The 22,503-nt window shown below is 50.2% G+C and overlaps 1 protein-coding gene across 1 annotated transcript in view; it reads right to left on the bottom strand.

The window, feature by feature from the left end:
• Positions 1-15,022, bottom strand: part of PARD6G (par-6 family cell polarity regulator gamma) — a 33,257-nt gene extending 18,235 nt beyond the window's left edge. The window contains exon 1 of the mRNA XM_040985173.1: positions 14,848-15,022. Coding sequence (XP_040841107.1) covers positions 14,848-14,919 — 72 coding nt within the window. The 5' untranslated portion in view covers positions 14,920-15,022. The remainder of the gene's footprint in view (positions 1-14,847) is intronic.
• Positions 15,023-22,503: the final 7,481 nt, after the last annotated feature.

Raw genomic sequence — 22,503 nt, forward strand, 5'->3', positions numbered from 1 at the left:
AGACATAGCCCACATGGTTTCACACCTTGCAGATATAAGCTGATCTTATGGTCAAAGGGAAAATTAGTCCCTGAGGCTAACGGGAAACCACATTCAGAAACTCAGACAGTGTCAGCAGAGGCTCTGCTTATGTTCCTGGCAAACAGGAAACCCCAAGGGGTCTGATCTCAGGAAAGGCCACACCCCATCACTGCTAGCCATCAGGGGTGGTACTGGATGTAAGACTGAGCTTGCCCCAGCTGGTACAGCGAGCTCTGCCAGTCCTGGTGGGCCCGGTAGTGTGGACAAGGAAGGAGGGCAGAGGGCAGGTGCTTGCAACGGAAGAACTTTGCCTGCTCACACCCATCTCCACCCTGACCCCTGCTGTCTTCCAGTCTGAGGCTGAACTGTGCGGGAGCAGCATTGTGGGCTCACAAGACCCTGGAAGTCCATGTCTCAAGGGTCGGTTGTCACCAAGACCGCAATTACAGCATTCAGGTAAGACATGAACATCACTCTTTGGCCTCCTGGCTCAGATCCAATGCAGTAAGACATTAACATGTCAATGTTCTTCAAGATATCTAACTCACCAATCTCATCTGTGTGGAAACATTTGTGTCTCGGGGCAAGGATGGTTCAGGAACACATAAGCAAAACTGCTTTCTGTGTAAAACACACATCCAGACTCCACAGCCTGCCGGGACACTCAGAGCCCGATCCAGGAAGTTCTGTCAGTCTCATCATGTGCAGCTCTCTCATCGTTGGCACACACAGCCCACTTTGGGTAGGCAGGCAGGCCAGGCCTAGTCAGCTGTCTCCATACCTTCATGTAAATGAGGGTTCCGGTTAGAAGTGCCCTGTGAGCCCTAACAACGGCTCAAAGAGGGGAAGGACTTGCCCAAGGACACACAGAATCTCATGCTGTCCTGGTCCAGCACTGTCAGTGAACGGTCTCAAAGACCACAAGCTGGGACTGAGTTCCACTCACTCAGACATCTCAGGACAGGCCTTCTCTTGAGGGGGGATCCAAGATGCTGGACAGGAAACTGTCATACCAGGTATACTGCTCTGGGATGAGAACCGAAAGTAATTTGAATCTGCAGCATTCCTAGGGACTCCGTGGGACCACAGGGGAGGATGCTGGCCTGCCACCTGACAACCTTGAGGAAGGAAGACATCAGGTGTCCCTCTACTCACCAGGTAAGCCGAGAGGGAGCTCCAATCACCAACAGGAATCAATGGACCTCAGAAAGCAGACTAAGATTACCCACAGACCACACTCCTGGGATCTAGTCACCCACAGACCACACTCCTGGGATCTGGATCACTCACAGACCACACTCCTGGGATCTAGTCACTCACAGACCACACTCCTGGGATCTAGTCACCCACAGACCACACTCCTGGGATCTAGTCACTCACACCACACTCCTGGGATCTAGATCACCCACAGACCACATTCCTGGGATCTAGATCATCCACAGACCACACTCCTGGGATCTGGATCACTCACAGACCACACTCCTGGGATCTGGATCACTCACAGATCACACTCCTGGGATCTAGATCACCCACAGACCACACTCCTGGGATCTAGTCACTCACACCACACTCCTGGGATCTAGATCACCCACAGACCACACTCCTGGGATCTGGATCACTCACAGATCACACTCCTGGGATCTAGATCATCCACAGACCACACTCCTGGGATCTGGATCACTCACAGACCACACTCCTGGGATCTAGTCACTCACAGACCACACTCCTGGGATCTAGTCACCCACAGACCACACTCCTGGGATCTAGTCACTCACACCACACTCCTGGGATCTAGATCACCCACAGACCACACTCCTGGGATCTGGATCACCCACAGACCACATTCCTGGGATCTAGATCATCCACAGACCACACTCCTGGGATCTGGATCACTCACAGATCACACTCCTGGGATCTAGATCATCCACAGACCACACTCCTGGGATCTAGATCACCCACAGACCACACTCCTGGGATCTAGTCACCCACAGACCACATTCCTGGGATCTAGATCATCCACAGACCACAGTCCTAAGATCTGGATCACTCACAGACCACACTCCTGGGATCTGGATCACTCACAGACCACACTCCTGGGATCTGGATCACTCACAGACCACATTCCTGGGATCTATGTCACCCACAGACCACACTCCTGGGATCTAGATCACCCACAGACCACACTCCTGGGATCTGGATCACTCACAGACCACACTCCTGGGATCTAGTCACCCACAGACCACACTCCTGGGATCTGGATCACTCATAGACCACACTCCTGGGATCTAGTCACTCACAGACCACACTCCTGGGATCTAGATCATCCACAGACCACACTCCTGGGATCTAGTCACTCACAGACCACACTCCTGGGATCTGGATCACTCACAGACCACATTCCTGGGATCTAGTCACTCACAGACCACATTCCTGGGATCTAGATCATCCACAGACCACACTCCTGGGATCTAGATCATCCACAGACCACACTCCTGGGATCTAGATCACTCACAGACCACATTCCTGGGATCTAGATCACTCACAGACCACACTCCTGGCTGAGATCATCCACAGACCACACTCGTAGTACCTAGTCACCCGCAGATCACACTCCCCACAAACATAAGCAGACTCAATGCAAAAATTCTTCTCCCAGACATACTGTAATTAAATTGTGAAATGGCAAGGACAAGGAGAAAATCCTGAAGACACTGATAGTGTCAGGAAAACCAATTAGATTAATATCAGATTTGTCAGAAGAAACCCTAACGTGCCAGAGGAGAATTAGATGATAGCTTCATGGTCTTAAAAAAAAAAATAACAACGAAACACTTAACCACTTCCAACTAAGAATATTATATCCAGGAGAAGCAGTGTTTTCCAGTTATGCAAAAGCTGAGAGAATTATCACAACCTGACCAGCCTCACAGAATTCCAAAGGGCATCTGCGTTAGAGGCAAGCATGAACCACATGACCCCAAGTTCACCAACAGAGCAGGTAGAATTACTATCCAGTCAACAATGTGATAGGTCTTAGTTCTTCCCTGTCAGTACTGGCCCTGAATGTGAATGGACTAAAAAGACTCAGGCTGGCTAACTGGATAAAGAACCCCAACCTCACTCTTTGCTGCTTACAGGAAACTCACTTCACAAACCACAACTTATCTACAGTCTAAAAGTGAAGGGCTGGAAGAATACATACCAGACAAATGGAAACCAAAAGTGAGCACATGTAGCTATCCTGGTATCAGATAAACAGACTTTAAATTAAAAACTAAAAAAGATGAAGGACATGGCGTTTTGACAAAAGGTTAAATTCAGGAAGAAGATAGAGCAATCACAAATATGCAGATACACAACACAAGAACACCAAGCATACACAGCAAATACTGTTAGAGCCAAAGGGAGAGATAGACTCCAATACAGTCACGATGGTGACCCCAACATTCCACTCTCATTCAGGCACAGATCAGACAGAATATCAAGACAGACTGTGGTTGACACACCACTGAGCAAACAGACCTGACAGACATTCACAGGATACCCTCACCTACAGAGCATCCCATCCTCTCATCAGCACGGGCAGCATTTCCAGCACAGACTACATATAAGCCACAAATCAAGTCTCAGCAAATGTAGAAAGACTGAGACTGCATCATGTATCTTTCAGTCAATTAAGGAATAAAACCAGAAATCAACAAGAGCAACACAACATTCATAAATATTTGGAAATTAAAATGTTAGTGAATAATTAATGGGCCACTGAAGTAAAAAAAAAAAAAAAAGAAGAAGCAAACAGAGCAAACAAAATAAAAATCTTTCTTAAATGAAAACAATATATTAAAACCTATGGGATACAACACAAAGCAGTACTGAAGGAAGTTTACACATCGAGCACTTACATGAAAAACAGATCTAATGGTGCATCTTGAAGAGAAGACAGTCCAAATCCAAAGTTGTAGGAAGTGAGAAGTAGTAGGGGTCAGGGCAAAAGTGAACAAAACTGCAACTAAAAATACAAAGAGGATAAAACAAAAAGTTGGGGTATTTTTTAAAGATTGTTTTTTAAAAAAATCCTCTGGCCAGACTAACAAAGATAAAAAAAAGAAGGAAAGCTCAAGAATATGAAATTAAAGATGAAAAAGAAGAAATTACAACCAGTCATTACTAAAGATAAGAAACTTCCATGAAGAACCATCTGCTTATCAACCAGAAAGCCTCAAAGGAATCGATAAATCCTGCGTTCATTTTGTATACCAACACCAGATCAACAGGATGAGGATAACCTGCACAGACCCACAGCAAGCAGGGAGCTGGAGATGGTACTGAGTCTCTACCACCTGAGGGCTCCCACAGAAACAGCAAGTGGAAGCAGCTCCCACACTCCAAAACACACAGCAGGATGGAACTCTGCCAACTCAATGGAGCCAGCATCAACATCCCTCTGACACCAAAACAGGACAAGAAAACCGCAGAGCTAGATCCCTAGTGAGCATCAACGCAGATCCCCAACCAGGTACTAAGAAACTGAATCCAAGATACATCAAAGAGATACTACAGCATGGTCAAGTGGGATCTAGTCCAGAAACGCCAGAGCAGTCCAACATTCACAAACCAATAAACATCAAAATCACATCAAAAGAAGGAGCAAAGCCCATATGGTCATCTCAACAGATGCAGAGAAGGCATCTGATAAGGCTCAATGCACCTTCTCGATGAAAGCCTCCATGTGCCAGGCATGGAGGGAGTTCACACACCATCAGCCAATATCACTGAAAAGGGGAATGCCCAGAACACCTTCTTGAGCCATCTGCTGTTGCTATTATTATTTAGCATGGAGCTGAAAGCTCCAATGAGTGTAGTTAAGGAGATCGAAGGGGCATCATACAGGAGAAGAGGGTGTAAAATCATCCGTGTCTGTAGATGACATGGTGTTGACCATGGAACACCCTCAACACCACACCAACAAGCTGCTGGTATTGATAAATTAGTTCAGTCAAAATCAAGTCATGAAATAAACATATAAAAGACCGAAGTTGGATCCAGCGTCGTAGCCTGGTGGCTTAAGTCCTCGCCTTGCATGCCCAGGATCCCATGTGGGTGCCAGTTCATGTCCCAGCTGCTCCACTTCCCTTCCAGCCCCCTGCTTGTGGCCTGGGAAAGCGGTGGAGGACGGCCCAAAGCCTTGGGACCCTGCACCCACACAGGAGACCCAGAAGAAGCTTCTAGTTCCTGGCTTTGTATCAGCTGAGCTCCAGCCGTTGTGGCTACGTGGGGAGTGAACCAGTGGGTGGAAGATCTTTCCCTGTCCCTCCTTCACTCTATAAAAATCTAACTTTCCAATAAAAATAAATAAAACTTTAAAGAATTATCAAATTAGCATTTGCGTGCTAATGATGAACTCACAGAAAGAGATCAAGAAAGAACCCCACTCACGGCAGCCACAAAGAATCAAACACTAAGAAATAAATTTACCAAAGAGGTGAAAGGTCTCCACAATGAAAAGTATCAAGCAGAGATGAGAGAAACCATCGACACAAAAGAGGAAAGATCTTCCTTGCTCAGGGATCCAAGAATTAGTATTATTAACATGTCAACACCACTTGGAGCAATCTACAGGTTCAAAACAATACCTATCAAAGCACCAATAGCAACATTACAGAATCATAAAAAGAATCTTGAAATTCATATGGACTTAAAAAACTCAGAACAGCCAAGGCAATCCTTAGCAAGAAGACTCACTGATGTGAAAGCACACCACAAAGCAACAGTGCTTACAACGCATGGCGCCGGCAAAAATCAGACACACACAGCAGCACTAGAGAGCCCGGAAATCCAGCCACATGCACCTGGCTCCCAGACCCCTGACCAGGCAGCTCGGGATTCTGTTTAGGTGCCTTCCAGAAACTATTTATGTTTGCAATGGTGGACTCAGATGATCCCGCCCCCGACTATCCCTCTTTTCTACACAATTACCCACTTCATAAGTTTAAGATTTATTTATTTATTTATTTTAGAGGAACAGTGACACAGAGAGAGGGGAGACCGTGTAGGGCTGGGGGCGAGATAGACAGGGGGGAGAGAAAGGGAGAGTTGGGGGAGGAGGGTGACGGGGGAGGGAGGGAAGAGGAAAAGAAGGGACAGAGACACAGAGAGGGGTAGGGGGAGAGATGGAGAGAGGAAGGAAAGACATAAAAAGGAAGAGGGAGAAATGGGGAAGAAAAATGGAGACGGGGGAGAGATAGAGAGAGGGAGAAGGAGGCTAAGAAAGATGGATAGAGAGAGGGGGAGAAAGGAGGAAAGATGGAGGGGGAAGTAGGATAGAAGGAGGGAGAGGGTGGTGGGGAGACGGAGAGAGAGAGAGGGAGGAGAAAGACAGAGGCTGAGGGCCCCTATCAGAGTGGGGCACTTGGCAGCATGCTGTGGAGGGCCTCTGGCTGACATGTCAGGACACAGCTAGAACCAGGCCACAGACCTGTGAGTCAGGACAGGGTGGAGCCTACCCCCTCCAGAGCCTGTCCACCCACCACAATCCAGGGCGATGATGGGGCAGTTGCTGGCACCTGCAGAACTGCCCAGGCAAGTAAGAAACTGCCTGGTAACTGCTGGGCCAGAACCACCTGCACCTGTGGGCCCCTGAACATACGTGCCCCACACATTGGCCTGTGCTTGGCTCATGTGTGTGCTCTGCTCCACGGACCAGTGCCATCCAGGAAGGGCTGGGGCTGGGCTGGAGGACACCAAGACCTGTGCACACAATTTCCCCAAGCACAGCTGTGCCCATGCCCACTCTCACCTTTCAGGCCAGATTCAGAACCCACATGTGACCCACACCTGGCCAATGAAGTGTAGGGGAGATTTAGAGCAAAAAGCTCAAAGGTGACAGTGAGAACCCCAAATGGAGGGTTAGGGTTAGGGTCCTGTGAGAGGGGATCCAGACAACAGGTCCATGTCCCAGGGACAGCACGAAGCCAACGGAGTCTGAGAACATGGACCAGTGTTGAGGGGGAGACAGGGGAGGGCAGGGAGGAGAGGGGCGACTCTGGGCGACGTAAAGGGGAAAGGGTCTTCTCATGAGAACTCACAGTGCAGACAGAAGGGTGGACACATACACTGAGCAAAGCTGTGAATAGCAAGGCCCCAAGAAGATGCTCTGGGCTCTAACTGCATCACCAGCTGCCCAGCTCCGGACAACATGCAGATAGATCCCTCCCCGTGGAACTGCTCCACTGTGCAAGACTAGGCTGCCAGGAGCTAACATGGGTAACACAGTGACATGACGGCAGGTCCTGGGTACACACAGAGCTGTCAGGAGTTGATATGGAGTTGACACAGGTGCAGATCCTGGGTGCACATGGAGTAACTGGTGAGAGATCCTAGAGGTTCACAGCATCTCAGGATTGCTGCCCTGGCCATTGAGCTCCTCAGAGACCCAGGGTAGCACAAAGTGACAAGAGGATGGCAGCTCATCTGCTGCATGGACTGGGGGTGCATGGGCTGTGGCTCAGAGTGTACATCCCAATTCCTGAGCAGGAGCTTTGCTCTGAGATCCATCCCCTTCCCTCATCACAAGCAGCTGTTGTCTGTTTATGGTTCCATGAGAAAAGCTGTGCTGTGCGTGGAATCACACCCAAAGCAACTGAACCAGTGTCCACCAAGTGGCCTGTGTGTGCTGGATGAAGGTTAAAACTTCTCTATGCACTCTTGCCCCAACCCCAATTCCTCTGACAGACTGAATATACATACACAGCATCCCCTGACAGATCTCACACAGACACACACACACAGCCTCCCGACAGATCTCACACAGACAGACACACACAGAGCCTCTCCTGATGGATCTCTCTTTCACACGCACACACATACGCACACACACACACAGCTTCCCTAGACAGACCACACCTATGTGGTTACGCATGGTCCATATGCATGGTTATGCTCAGAGCAGGACCCCAGCCCCAAGCTGGGTGTCACAGGATGCATGTGAGTATGTAGGAAGTAGCCAAGCCCTGAACCAGGGCCCAGAACATGGACCCAGGCCATAACCCCAGATCAGAGAGGTCACAGAGTACAGGATGATGCGTCATGGAGTCTGTGACTTCAGACCTGGCTTTGCCATAACAAGATCACAGCCTTTGTCAGCCTCAGAGTTAGCATTTCCACAGCAAGGATACTACCAGGTGTCAGAGCACTGGCCATAGCTAGACCCACAGGTGGCACCCAAGAACCAGGCCCACATCCAGCACCCTAAGAAACAGCCCACAAATAGCACCCCAAGATCTGGGCCGAAAGCTGGTACCCCAACAAACAAAACAAAAACAAAACAAACAAAACAAAAACAAAAACAAAACAAAACAAAACATCATGGCCACTTCGTCTCTTCCCCAGGTGCCGAGTCTGCTGACAGCCCCTTCCTCCAGAGCAGGACAGGATGGGTCCCCAGCCTGAGCTCATCAAGTCCCTCCACCCTCCTCCTGGGACACCAATACATGTTATTTTCACAGGCAGGGACAACGCCACTGGACCCTCAGACACTGTAGGAATTACGCTGCTGGTCCATCAAGTGAAAGGGTATGCCAAAACATTCATAAAAATTTAAATAAATTTATCCTGCTGCAGGAACCATGAAAGGGATCTTTTGTTCTCTGACTCTCAAATTTAAATTTAAAAGCTCATGGAAGGGCCCGGCGTGGTGGCGCAAGTGGTTAAAGGTCCTCGCCTTGCACGCCCGGGATCCCATATGGGCGCCGGTTCTATCCCGGCAGCCCTGCTTCCCATCCAGCTCCCCGCCTGTGGCCAGGGAAAGCAGTCGAGGATGGCCCAAAGCTTTGGGACCCTGCACCCGTGCGGGAGACCCGGAAAAGGCTCCTGGCTTCGGATCGGCATAGCATCGGCCCGTTGCGCTCACATGGGGAGTGAATCATCGGAGGGAAGATCTTCCTCTCTGCCTCTCCTCTCTGTATATCCGCCTTTCCAATAAAAAAAATAATAAAAATAAATCTTTAAAAAAAAAAGCTCATGGAAAATATACAATGAAAAAAACCATGCATGTATTTTAATTTATTTAAATTAAAATCTATCTTTTATTTCCACTTTATATAAGCTTTTTTGGGAATTTTTTAAAAAAGATTTATTTATTTGTGGCCCAGTACGGCAGCCTAGTGGCTAAAATCCCTGCCTTTGCATGTGCTGGGGTCCCATATGGGAGCTGGTTTCTAATCCTGGAAGTCCCACTTCCCATCCAGCTCCCTGCTTGTGGTCTGGGAAAGCAGTAAAGGATGGCCCAAGGCCGTGGGACCCTGCACCTGCGTGTGAGACCTGGAAGAGGCTCCAGGCTCCTGACTTCGGATTGGCACAGCCCCAGTCGTCAGAGCTGCCTGGGGAGTAAATTAGCAGACAGAAGATCTTCCTTTCTGTCTCTCCTCTTCTCTGTATATCTGATTTTCTAATAAAACAAACAAATAAACAAACACGATTTATTTATTTGAGTGGCAAAGTTATAAAGGGAGTTCTCCCATCCTCTGGTTTATTCCCTGAATGTCCACAACTGCTAGCACGGGCCCAGGCTGAAGTCAGGAGCTTCATTTCCCAAGGGCCTAAATACTTGGTCCAGAATCTGCTGCTTTTCCCAGGCCACTGGCAGGGAGCTTGCTGGGAAGTTGAGCATCTGGGGCTGGATACCCCATATGAGATACTAGTGTCACAGGTCTTCATAAACTTTTTTTTTTCTTATTTTATTTATTTTATTAAAAGGGCAGAGAGGGGCATGGGACAAGAAAAACACAGTGCCCACACACTTGTTTAGTCCCCAAATATCTGCAATGGCTAGGGCTAGGCCCAACTGAAGCTGGCAACTAGTAACTCAATTCAGGTCTTCCACATAGGTGGTGGGGACCCAACTACTTCAGCCATCACTGCTGCTTCCCAAAGTTCACCTAGTATAAAGCTAGAATTGGGAATGGAGCAGGACTCAAATCCAGGCACTCTAACATAGGGTACAAATGTTCCAAGAGGCCTAACCACTACTCCAAGTGCCCACCCTTTGACAGATTTCAAAGTCCTCATATGTTCATTGTTATGTAAATGACTCATGGCTTGGCAGTTACAGAAGGTCTCATTGGTTGACTGTTATGTAAATGACATCTCATTGGCTGGTTGTTGGGTAAATGACATCTTATTGGTTGGTTGTTAGGTAAGCGACATTTCATTAGTTGGTTGTTGGGTAAATAAGAAATGCTTCAGGATGCACCCCATGCACAGGGGGCAGTGTCCAGCTCTGCTCACCTTTTCTACTCCAGCCTGCCAGCAGCAACCATAGAGCAGGACTTGACCCTGTGTTGGGTGAAGACCCTGGGGGCATTGCATGGCTTGCCCAGGTGAGACGTGGTCAGATCCAGGTGGGGGCTGATGTGTACATCTGCAAGCACAGCACTGCCACAGCTCCCATCTTGGGGTCATGCCAGGAGCCCATGGCTGCCCTGAGAAGACCCATCATGGGAGAGGTGGATGACCCACCCATTGCATTCACTCTGGATGTGACCCATGGACATTTGCACTTCTGATACCAAAAGTGGCCCCATTTCCAATCTCAACGCCGGGTCCAGTATTTGAGATGCCACAGCCCCCAGGAAAGGGTTAATCTTCTGGCTATCTTAGGTGTGGGGAGTGGGGGTGGGGTGGGGGAGAGCTATGGGGTAGAAGAGTCTGCTGATCATAAGGCCACAAGGGGAGAGCAACCTTCCAGGAAGCACCCAGCAGCATCAGGCACACTGACACTCCCACCAGGGTGTCCCTGATAAGCCTTCCCCAGCTGCAAGTCAAAGAACCTGTTTAGACACAGACATGCACAAAGTAAAACAAGACCAGAACCCTAAAAGGGTGTAGCTGGCACATTCAAGTGAGTCAGCCATGTCCAGGCAGTTCTCAACTGGCCCACGGGAGGCAAGTCCGCTGACATCCAATAGGGACGCCCGGCCCACACTCCATCCTGGCAGTTGCCTCATTCATATCAGGCAGAAGGGTATGTCCTCACAGGGCCAGGAAAGCCAACAACCAGCTGCACCAGCGATACGATCACAGGGTCCTAAGTAGATGTGCTGACTTAGAAAGTCGCAAGGTGGTCTCCCCTAAGCTTCCAGCCATCCACAGCAGGCCCCAAGCAGCCAACACAACCTCAGCCAGGCCACCTCCATGCTCCTTACATACTGGCCCTTCTGGAGGGTCATGCTACTCCAGGGACATGAGGGTATCCTCGGCACCCTTGGAGGACACGCAGCTCCCACAACTCAGTAGAAAGAGTACCAACAGGAGGAAGGGTACAGGACAACAGTGGGCAGTCAGAAGCAGATGAGCCAACAGAATTCAGGTCATAAGAAACACACCTTACAGGGCCTGTGCGATGGCACAATTGGTCAGTCCTTTGCCTGCAAATGCCAGGACCTTTTCTAGCTGTTCCACTTCCCAGCCAGTTCCCTGCCTGTAGCCTGGGAAGCAGTGGAAGATGGTACAAAGCCTTAGGATCCTGCACCCATGTGAGAGACCTGGAAGAGGCTCCTGGCTCCTGGCTTTGGATCGGCTCAGCTCCAGCTATTGCAGCCACTTAGGGAGTAAACCAGCAGGTGAAAGATCTTATTCTGTCTCTCCTCTCTGTAAATCTGTCTTTCCAATAAAAAGAAATAAATCTTTAAAAAAAAAGGCAAACACATTATAACAGTGGGATACCAGTACTCTTGCTCCACTAGGAAGAATTGTACAGTGGCCAATGCTCAGACAGGGAGAAAGAGATGGGAAGGAAATGGTGTCCACCATCTGGGAGAAAACTCAGCAGCCTGAAAACCATGTGTGCTGCTCCTCTGCTATAATCTGTCCTAAACAAACAGCAAGTTCCATACCAGTTTACAGAACCCACAATCCACACACTTAATGTATGTATGTTCCTTTTTTGATCCTTAGATCAAACCTATAATACATATACCACAAAGCTGCTTACAGTGAAAAATAACGAGAAGGGAGCTGGTGACACAATAACGGCTGGACAGACATGTCACATTATATAGTCACTTCACAAAAATGTTTTCTAAACACATCATGGATGGAACACACCACTGAGTTGGGAGGAGGGATCAGACTGCAAAGAGTGTGCCCATGGGACACCAATTCTACGAAATGTCACCTGGACACAGGGTCACATGGCACAGATAACACCCAGCGAAGTCCCTGCATGACAGGAACAGCCAGGGCTCTGGCTTCTCCATGTGTGGCTGTGATCCATGAGCTTCTCACATGACTGTGTGCCTTAAAGTTGGGAGAGTCTCACTTAAACAAGGAAGCACAGGGGATAAAAGCCTTCAGGGGCACTGTTGTCCTCACGTGGCCAGCAAGCTTTGGGTAGTGCTTCCCCACTTCCCCTGCATAGGGAGCCTCTCCTGGCGTGGTCAGTGGGATGGAAACAGTATAACCCAGAGTAAATTCTTGGCACCTCTGATGCAGGCTCTGCAGGTCAGGGGCTCAGGCCACAGAGGAGTGGATCATCAACACCCAGGTCAGGAAGAACCCAAGATGAGGACCCACCTGCCCAGTGTTACCTGCCAGAGGACAATAGGCTTCCAGGTGCCCTTGGACAGTGCAACAGGCAACACTGGGCACTGAGACTCATTCCCGAGCACACATGGACCAGTTTACTCTGTCATGTGCACACATGGCCCGGTTCACTCTGTCCCATCTTCTGAGATGAAAACTCATCTCTAATCAGTCTGTCCTAAGCATGTTTCCATCACAGCACTGGCCTTCCTGTCCCCTACCCCACTCAGGTGCCCTGGGCATTCACTCCTTTCCCTCCTATGCATCCTTGAACTTGCTCTCCTGGCAGACCTGGAAGAAGGAGACACTGAGGTGCATGATGAGAGAATGGAGCAATGAAAGTGCACACAGAAAACAGGAGCTGCTGGAAGCAGCATGACCTTCTGTAGAGGGGAAGAGGTAAACTGGTGGGAGGGCCACCCAGGAGAGGTGCCACTGCTCCTGCACACACATCTGATCCTGTCCTGCACAGAATAAGACACTGGTGACTGCATAGCTATGGCTGTGGCGGAGGGCTAAGGACAAAGACAGCCTAATTCTTAACGCCCAAACCGCTGACACAGGCAGGCCACTTGGGAGGTGAGTGTAAGAGAGATAAGCCTAAGCTTGAGCTGAGTGACTGAGCTTGAAAAGTTAAACTCCAGGTGACAGGAAGCAGGCTAAAGCCCAAACCAGGCATCATCCCCTCTCCCCCCAGCCCAAGTATGGCCAGGATGACAACTGCTGACACTACAGTTGTGGACTCCGTGGTAAAAGGGAGTGTGCTGGGCCATGTGTGCACAGGAGGGAGTATGCATGTGCACAAGAAGAGAGCTAAGCCATGTGTGCACAGGAGGGAGTGAGCTGGGCTACATGTGCACAGGAGCAAAGCTGGACCACGTGTGTACAGTATGCACAAGAGAGTAAGCTGGGCCACGTGTGCACAGGAAGAAGTGCCTTCAGGACCTTCTGGACACTGGCACTGCAGGGCAGGGGCCACGGCCAGCCCAACAGGCCCAGCGTATTGTGTTCTCTCCAAGGGCTCCCAAGGTCCCCGAAAACTCTGCACCTGCTGCACCCGAACCTGAGCCCACACCAGGTTGGTTGAGCGAAGCTGGAGTGGGCAGGAGGCAGCAGCCAAAGGAGAGGCCAATTCCTCTGTCCACCACCCAAAATGCAGAGAGGCCTGGGGTGGCAAACTGGTTTTCCAGATTAGACTCTATGTTGCGAGGCCCTGATAGTTGGGGGGTACTTGTTGATGGGGAGCACAGCATCTTACTAGAAACTAGAAACTAGAGTTTCAGAAAATACTGCGTGCCCCGAGATCTTGGGGATTCCGAGACTCCAGATACTTGGAAACACCACACCGATCCAGCCACGGGAAACATGCCCATGACACCATGGCGCGCCCAGGTACAGGGCCTGGCCTGTATCCTCAGCTCCCTCCTCCCCTTATGACCACAAGCTTCACCTAGAACGGGGTAGCATGGGGGAGAACAATGAGGCCGATGCCCCCCAATCCCGCAGAGGTCAGCAAAGATTGAGGAGTCGTTCCAACGTGCAACGACCGCCCGCACTGAGGGAGAAGTGCCAGATCCCCCAGCCAATTACCCCATGTGCCGTGCAAGTTCAGACTCGCTGGCTGCCTGCAGGCAGGAGGCAGCAGGCGCAGCAAGAGACTGTGCTGTGGGCGCGCCCAGGACATTGGAGACTGGGGTGTGTGACGGGGGCGCGCCCAGGAGGCTGGGCCTAGGTGGGAGGCGCGCCGGCGGGTGGGAGTTCCAGGGCCGGGGGCGCGCCTGAGGTTTGGTGGTCTGGGCAAGGGGCGAGCCTGAACTGGGGGAATCTGAGTCGGGGACACACTTAAGGGGCCTGACACGCGTCCAGGACCAGCGCCGGGCTGGGCATGGAGGTGGGTGCCAGGAGCCCAGGCGAGGGCCAGCGGCCACTTTCCACCCCGCGGGGACCAAGGCTTCTTGCAGCTAAGGAGGCAGCTCAGCCAGGACCCTTCCCCAACCCAGTCCCCAGAGCCTCCCGACGCCTGCACGGTACCGAATGCGAGTAGCCCGAGGGCCCCAGCTCGCCCCGGAAACACCGCCCCCCAACGTGCACCGCGCCCGGTCGCCGAACAAAGACTGGCCGCTGGGAGCGGGTCCCGAGCCTGCAGAATCACCACGGCCCTTGGTCCCTAGCCCAGGTTCTGACGTCGGCACCTCCTGCCTTGCAGGGGCGCTGGCTGGGGGCGCTCGCGGGGCGCGCGGGGCTTACCTTACTCTTGACTTCGACTGCGCCGCAGTCTGGGAAGCGCAGCGTCTGGGACCGGTGGAAACTCCGGTTCATGGTTCCGGCCCCAGCTCTTCTGCACTTGGTCCTAGCCCCTTGGGGGCTGCAGGAAGAGTCCCGCGGGCGGCCCCGGCCCGCGCGCCCTCAGCACCCGGCGCTTCGGCTTCCAGCGGCCCTGAGCGGGGCTGGCCGCGCGCCTCGGCGACTCCAGGGCCGCGCGCGAGGGCACGCCGGCGCGCGCCGCCCGCTTCCCCGCGCCCCGCCCCGTACCCGGGGCCCCGCCCCGCGTCCGGGAGACCCCGCCCCGTGCCCGCGCCGGCAGGTCCCGGGAACGTCGCTACGGTTGGCCTTGGCAGCACGGCCCGGGATGGTGTTGACTTGACATGGTCTCGCGTGCTTGCGGGTGCGAGTCCACTTGTGAGAAAGCTGGCCCCGTGGGGACTTCGGGGTCCGCGCAGTGCGGGAAGGGTACCCTGGGGGGCGGCTCGGAGGGAAAGGGCTTGCAGTATGACGATGGCGTGTCCCGTAAGCTGGTGGCAGCTTCTCTGCAGAAGCGATCTGGAGGTGGAGTGGAAGCAAGGGGTTAGTCTGGCCGCTTGGCTGATATTCCTGCGTGAGTCCGATAAAACTGTGACCCAGCTCTGCAACTTGCCTTTACAATGAGAGTTGGTTTCTAATGCTGCCCGTAAAAAATGTGAATGATTTATAGCCATTTTATCATCTACTTCAGACATTTCTGATTTTTCTAACACCATGTTTCATGGATGCATTTATTTCTTTAAAGAAGTAAGAGTGGAGTCTTGTGGACTGCTGAAGCCTTTAACACAGGGCACCAAATCAAATTCCCCAAAGTTCAGTTTCCATTGAACTTAGCTGAGTGTCCACCCTGCTGTGTGCCAGGGCTAATCCAGGAACCATGGCCTAGCAGTGGAGTTGGGATCCCTGTCCATTAGAAGGCCAGCACAGGCAGAGTTTAGAAGGAGGCCTTGGTGAAATTGGTGAGACAGCTTAGAGCCAGCGGGGGACTTCCAAGGGAGAATGGCCCAACTAGCTGTAGAGCAGCAGTTGGACGTCCAGCTTGAAAAGCCTTGGGCTTCAGGAAGGCAGTCGAGGACAGCCCAAAGCTCTGGGACCCTGCACCCGTGTGGGAGACCCAAAGCTTTGGGACCCTGCACCTGTGTGGGAGACCCGGAAGAGGCTCCTGGCTTCGGATCGGCATAGCATCGGCCGTTGCGCTCACTTGGGGAGTGAATCATCGGACGGAGGATCTTCCTCTCTGTCTCTCCTCTCTGTATATCTGCCTTTCCAATAAAAAAAATAATAAAAATAAATCTTAAAAAAAAAAAAAAAGAAAAGCCTTGGGCTTAGCCTACTGTAAGCTGTCCAGGTACAGCAGGGGACCCTCCCATTTAGGAGAGATGTTCAGAACCACCCAGGAGCAAGTTCCAACCCCCATATCCAAGGATGGATGACAGGGTGCAGGAGGGGCTGTAGGGTGCTGGGAATGCTGCTCGCGCTTAGGCCTGTGGGGTTACGGCATTTATTCAATGCCCAAAGCCCACACCCCACCTGGGGCTTGTTGCCAACAGTGCTTTCAGACCCCAGAGTCTGCACTTGAACAGGATATTAGGGGATGGCATCACGGAGAAGGCTGGTGGATGCCGCTGCCTTGGCAGAGTCGGTGATGTCACAGAGAAGATTGTCAGGTGCTTTTTTAGTTGAATCAGTGGTGTCACAGGAGGGCTGCCATGTGCTGCCGGCTTAGCTGAATCAGCTGCTACCCTTCATTTTGCGCTGACATTGAGCAGGTGGAAGCAGCAGAAAGGGCCGCCGGCTGGGTGCAGGAGACGCCTGTGGCCAACCGATACACAAAGAAGGATCTTTAGAGCTCAAAGGTGGATTGCAGATCCTTCCGTTGGAAACTGTTTCCCAGCCCAGCAGCAGGAGGGAAGAACTCTCCCTGGTTCTAGCCTGACAGCTATCTCAGGACAACTGTGGATTGTAGGAGCACAGCCACAGTCCCAGCCCCCAGCCTGCTGACCACCTGCTCGGACTGTGAAACCACATAGCTACAGTTCTCAGCGTCTTTAACTGTGAAGAGAAGTTATGGTACTCTCACAGTCTGCGAAAGTATACAGGGACCCATTCAACCATGTGCCTGTGGGGTGGGCACATGGCCAAGACGGGTGAGAGGGTACCAGACTGACGGCTCCATCCTAGTGTCTCACAGCAGAGAAACCTGGAGACAGAGGTTGGGGTGCCCTTTTATCATTAGATGGAAAACAGCTGCTCATTGCCACAGCTGCCCTGTGTCTCCTGGGCACAGACCTGGTGTCTGAGGCTTGACACAGATACACGCTGAAACAAAACATGAAACTGAGGTTATCACTGAAAGTTGGTTTCCAGAATTCTTGTTGCTGACCCTACTCCTGAGTCACCTTATTCCAGACGCCACCAAAAGCTCGACTGAGCACAGGCAGCTGCAATTCCACAATTACAGAGAATGAAGGCATAGGGTTGTGAGTTGCAAAGCTAGGATTTGAGTGGATCCTAAGGTCTTACGGGGGGATTCCTGTCTGAAAAACAAAAAAGGAGAAAGTGGGGTAATAGGAGGAAGAAATAGAGTTAGGAATGGTACTCTGTACAGCCTCTAGTGAACTATGTCACTAGCTATGTCAGGCCAAGCTAATAGCATACTACCAACTTTCAAATCAAGGCTGCAAGCTCAGCCAGCATCACCTGGGAGCAGGCAGGGGCCCTCACCCCCAGGGTGAAGGCACAGACTGAAAATAGCCCTTGTTTCTTGCTTTGCCTTCTTTGTGACTGATATCCACTTGTTGCAGGCCTGCTCCTGAGGGCAGCCTTCATGCCATGTGTGGCTGTGCAGAGCCAAAGTGTGTGTGAGTGGAGAGGGGATAGTGAAGAGCAAGGTCACGCTCTTCCCATCCAAGCCCAATGCCAACCAGGTCACTATTCCCAGGTCCCAGCCTCCCACTGCTCTTCTGGCTCAGCAGCTGCTTCTGCCTCTTCCCTCAGTTTTCCTTCAGTCTTGAATTCATGGCCTGTTAGAAACTTGCCGGGAACTATTTTTTGTTCAAGTTGGAGTAACTTTGCTCAAGGGCATTAGCTGTGCAACTGTCAGTTGACAGGATATAGGTTGTCACAGGAAGCCACAGTATCAACAAAAACTCAGGTATAGGAAGGCTATGGCTGTGGCTTCAACAGGGGTGAGGCCAGGCGTTCCAGGTGCTCAGTAGCATCTGGGCTGGGTCTAGGCTACACATGCCCACTCAGATACCACCTGCACCTGACGAACGATACAGGCTGAGCTTTGATGTGAGGCAGTGGGTGAGAACCGACTACATACAGGGAAGGCACCTGTGGCTACTACTGTAACCATGGCCAGGCCCCACCTCTCCATCATGCCCTCCGTCAGGGGAAGAATTAGAGATGAAAGACCAGGAGAAAAGGAAATAGGCTCAACATCCCCAGGTGCATGGGGTAAGGGCTGATTGGACCCTTGGAGGGCTACATGGGGTATGAACGTGGGACTTCGGCCATGTGGAGTGAGCAGGTAGCATGTGGATGTGCGTAGAGCAGGAATTCTAGGCCTGTACCATACCCCAGATGTGTTGGAGGTGACAGAACCAGCTCCCATCTTCCCTCCTTACCTCCAGGTTGGAGAGACCCTGAGACCCACTCAGTCACGATTCATATTTATTTATATATTTATTAAAAAGATGTGTTTATTTCAATTGAAAAGGCAGATTTACAGGCAGATGTAGAGATAGAAAGATCTTCCATCTACTGTTTTACTCCCCAAGTGGCCATATTGGAGCTGAGCTGAGTTGATCCAAAGCCAGGAGCCAGGAGACTCACTCCAACATGGGTGCAGGGTCCTAAGGCCCTGGATCATTCTGCACGACTGTCTCAGGCCACAAGCCAGGAGCTGGATGGGAAGTAGAGTAGCTAGAACATGAACCAGCATCCATATGGGGATGCCAGCATTTGGAGGTGCAGGATGAGCTAGTTGAGCCATTGTGCTGGCCCCACAGTCACAATTTCTAACATGAAGTGCAAGACTGAGACTTGGTTGTAGCTTCATGGTCCTGAACAGGAACTGGTGCCCTCAGACAACAGAGCCTGTGTTCCCTAGTGGACCTCAGAGAAGCTGACCTGCACATTTCGTTCCAGCCTTACAGCCATTCCTTGCCCATCCTCTCATGATCATAGCTGTCAGCTCCTGTAACAAACTATTTTCAGGGTGATGTTTGGAGCACAGAGGTCTCGCTGCTTTTGTTCCTGTTCTCTGCATCTGGAGATAAAGACGGGAATGTTGGCTATGAGGCCAACAAGTAAACAACTGGCCTGCTGTGTCCTGCAGTTCCTCAACACATCAAAGACAAAACATTGCGAGGAACGTGATCACATGTCACACAGCTTGCTCTGAGGGCCCCTGTCGGTGTGTGTGCACAAAGTGAACTGTCTGAAACACTCTCAGGAACACAGTCCATGTCCTATAGCCTGCTCTGAGAGCACCTGCAAGTGCAGATTGCAACCATTGAAACAGATCCTATTCTGATTCACAGCTCTTGTGAGGAGACCTACGTGTGAAAGTCCCTAAGAGAGTGTTTCTTATTGTTTTTAGATATATCTATTTTTTTTTTATCTATTTAAAAGTTCTGGTTACAAGGAGAGATCTTCCATTTGCTGTTTCATTTCTCAAATGTCCTCAATGGCCAGAGCCAGGTGAGACCAAAGTCAGGAACCAGGAGCTTTGTCTGGGTCTTCCACATGGGTGCAGGGGTCCAAGCACTCGAGCCATCTTGCATGTTCTCAAGCCATGAGCAGGGAGCTGGATCAGAAACAGAACAACAAGAACTCATGCCTACGTGAGATGCTGGTATCACAAGCTACAGAGACTATTTGTTGTAAGATTATTTGTCTATTTGAAAGGCAGAGTTACAGGGAAAGAGAGGGAGAAATAGAGACTGATATTCCATCCACTGGTTCAGTCTCCAAATGGCTGCAGCAACTAAAATCTGGTCATTGTAGCTAGGAGCCAGGAGCTTCTTCGGGGTCTCATACACGGGTGCACTTGGACCATTCTCCACTGCTTTCCCAGTGCTGTAGGCCTGACCTTACTAAACATCTGGCCTGGAGATGGCTTTTTTTTTTTTTTTTTTTCATTATCTTAAGTGAAGTTTACATGGTTGAGCAGGGTTAGTGGAAAGTGGGTGTGATCATTGTTTTCAAACTTTCTATTTCTTCTTTGCATTTCTGGGAGGAGATGGGAAATAAGAGGAGAAGCTGTACCCAGCCTCCCAATCGCCCTAGCATCCAGGGCTGGGGAATGGCCACCCAATATTAATCCACAAGAAGAATGAAACTCACTAGTGAACAAAGTCCTGCACAGGAGGTGGCAACAAACACCAGGAAGGGTGCTGCCACCACAGCTGCTTTCCCATTGCTGGCATTCCCTCTACAGTGTGTGTGTGCACAGAACAAGAGCAAGAAAGAAAATGCTAGAGAGATTTCTTCCATCCATTGGTTCATTCTTCAGCAAGGGCAATGCCAGGCCAAAGCAGGAGCCAGAAACTCTACCCTGATCTCCCACATGAGTGTCAGGGACCCAAGCACTTGGGCTTTTCTCTGGTGCATTATCTGGGAGTTAGATCAAGTGTAGAGAAACCAGGACTCCCATGTGGGATGCCAACACCACAAGTAGCAGATTAATCCAGTGTGCCACAATGCCAGCCCACACACGTTTTGTTTTTGCAAGGTGGAAGGTCATTCATGTATCTGTAAACAGTGCCCTTGCTGAGGGGTAGCTTCTTTTCATGGCCTAGTACCTTCTTGATGGGAGGCATGGCTCCTGTGATATTTGAAGAGTCCAGGCCACCTGCCTGCCTGTTGTAATTCACAAGGAGAAAGTGTGCCACATGTGGGTCTCAAGTTCAAGGGAACCTCAGAGAGGCTGTGAATGAGCACTGGGATGCATGTTGACCTAAGAATGGAACCACACTACAATCACCAGCTTGGGCAGCCTTGGATCAACCCGGCTCCCTGTAATTACCCAGAGGTTAGGACAACATCCTGGCTCTTTTTACAAGATAGCTGGTTCTTGTGAGTAGTAATCACAAATCCTGATGAGCAGATGATAGAAACACCACCTCTTGGTAATTCTAAGCTCTAAAATGAGGCTTCTTGGTGAACTTTGGGGCACCTTCTCAAGTACCTTAAAACCTGATGAACCCCAAATAAATGTAATTTTGTTCATGTCTAGGTCAATTTTTTTCCCTGCATACATTTCTAAGAGTTAGTCAGCAGGAGCCAAGTGATGTTCCCTGCCCCCACCCCCCGCCCTGTCTCTGCACCTTTTGATTCCCAGGATCTCTCATCAGGAGCTGGAATGCACATCTAAGTCCTCCAGAACTGGATTGAGGTCTGAAACTTTGGACACTTTTTGTAAACAGTTCTCACTTTCAGCAAAACTGCGTGTATCTTTGCTGATAGATGGAGGATTCCTTTTTTATATCAGTCTTTGCCAAGGCCAATTGGGTGTTAGGTTCTGTTGTCTTTGACTGGTACACTGTGGATAAACACAGTTGAGCTCATGGTGACATCTTGTGGCCACTTTTCTCTATCATAATGGGACTTTGGGTGACCATAACAGGTGAGTACCAGGAGGTGTTACTCCTTCTGACCCCTTTGGTGGGTGTTCTAGGCATCTAAAACCTTGTGGCAGTGTTGGGGTTCACAGCTTGTGTGTCTCCAAATAGTCATATCCTATTCCTATGTCGGAACACTTTTGGCTCCTCCTTGTCCGATTGGTCATTTTGCATTTTGAACCATCTTACGTCACACAGGGTAAGTTTTGTTCTTGATACATGTAAGAGAGTGGCTGTAGACCTCGTTAGTATTTGAGGAAGAGAGCCCCCAAAACAGCACTCCTTATAAATCAGTGCAATTTCCTAAGGCTCAGGCAACAAGTGATATCGCTAACAGCAATGCTGCTGCAGAGTAACCCCTATAGAAACTCAAAGTACTTTGTAATACATATGGGTCTTCCTTGCATAAATTCGCTTATTTTTCTTTGGTTTCTGTTGATTTTGGTGGCACTCCCAGGAAGTTATTATTGAACCCAAGGCTAATAAGCACATGAAAAGTTGCTCAACATCACTAATTATTAGGTAAACAAAAATCAAAGCCACAAAGAGATAGCACTTCATACTCGTTAGAATGGTTGTTGATTGAAATAAATAGGATCCTTTTTATTTAAAAATGTATTTATTTTATTTGAAAGTCAGAGTTACAGAGAGAAGGAGAGACAGAGATGTCTTTCATTTCTGCTGGTTCATTCCCTAAATGGCTGCAAAGGCTGGAACTGAGTTGGTCTGAAGCCAAGAGCCAGAAGTTTGTTCTGGGTCTCCCATGTGGGTGCAAGGGAACAAAAATTTTAGCCCAAATAAAAGGCTCTTTTTCCCCAAAAAGATTTATTTATTTTTATTGGGAAGGCAGATTTACAGACAGAAGAGGAGACAAAGATCCTTCCATCCACTGGTTCAGTCCTCAAGTAGACTCAACGACTGGAACTGAGCCTATCAGAAGCTAGGGGCTTTTTCCAGGTCGTCCATGTGG

This window comes from Ochotona curzoniae, unplaced genomic scaffold (assembly GCF_017591425.1).
Source record: "Ochotona curzoniae isolate NIBS_2020 unplaced genomic scaffold, NIBS_Ocur_1.0 contig_43, whole genome shotgun sequence".
NCBI lineage: Eukaryota > Metazoa > Chordata > Mammalia > Lagomorpha > Ochotonidae > Ochotona > Ochotona curzoniae.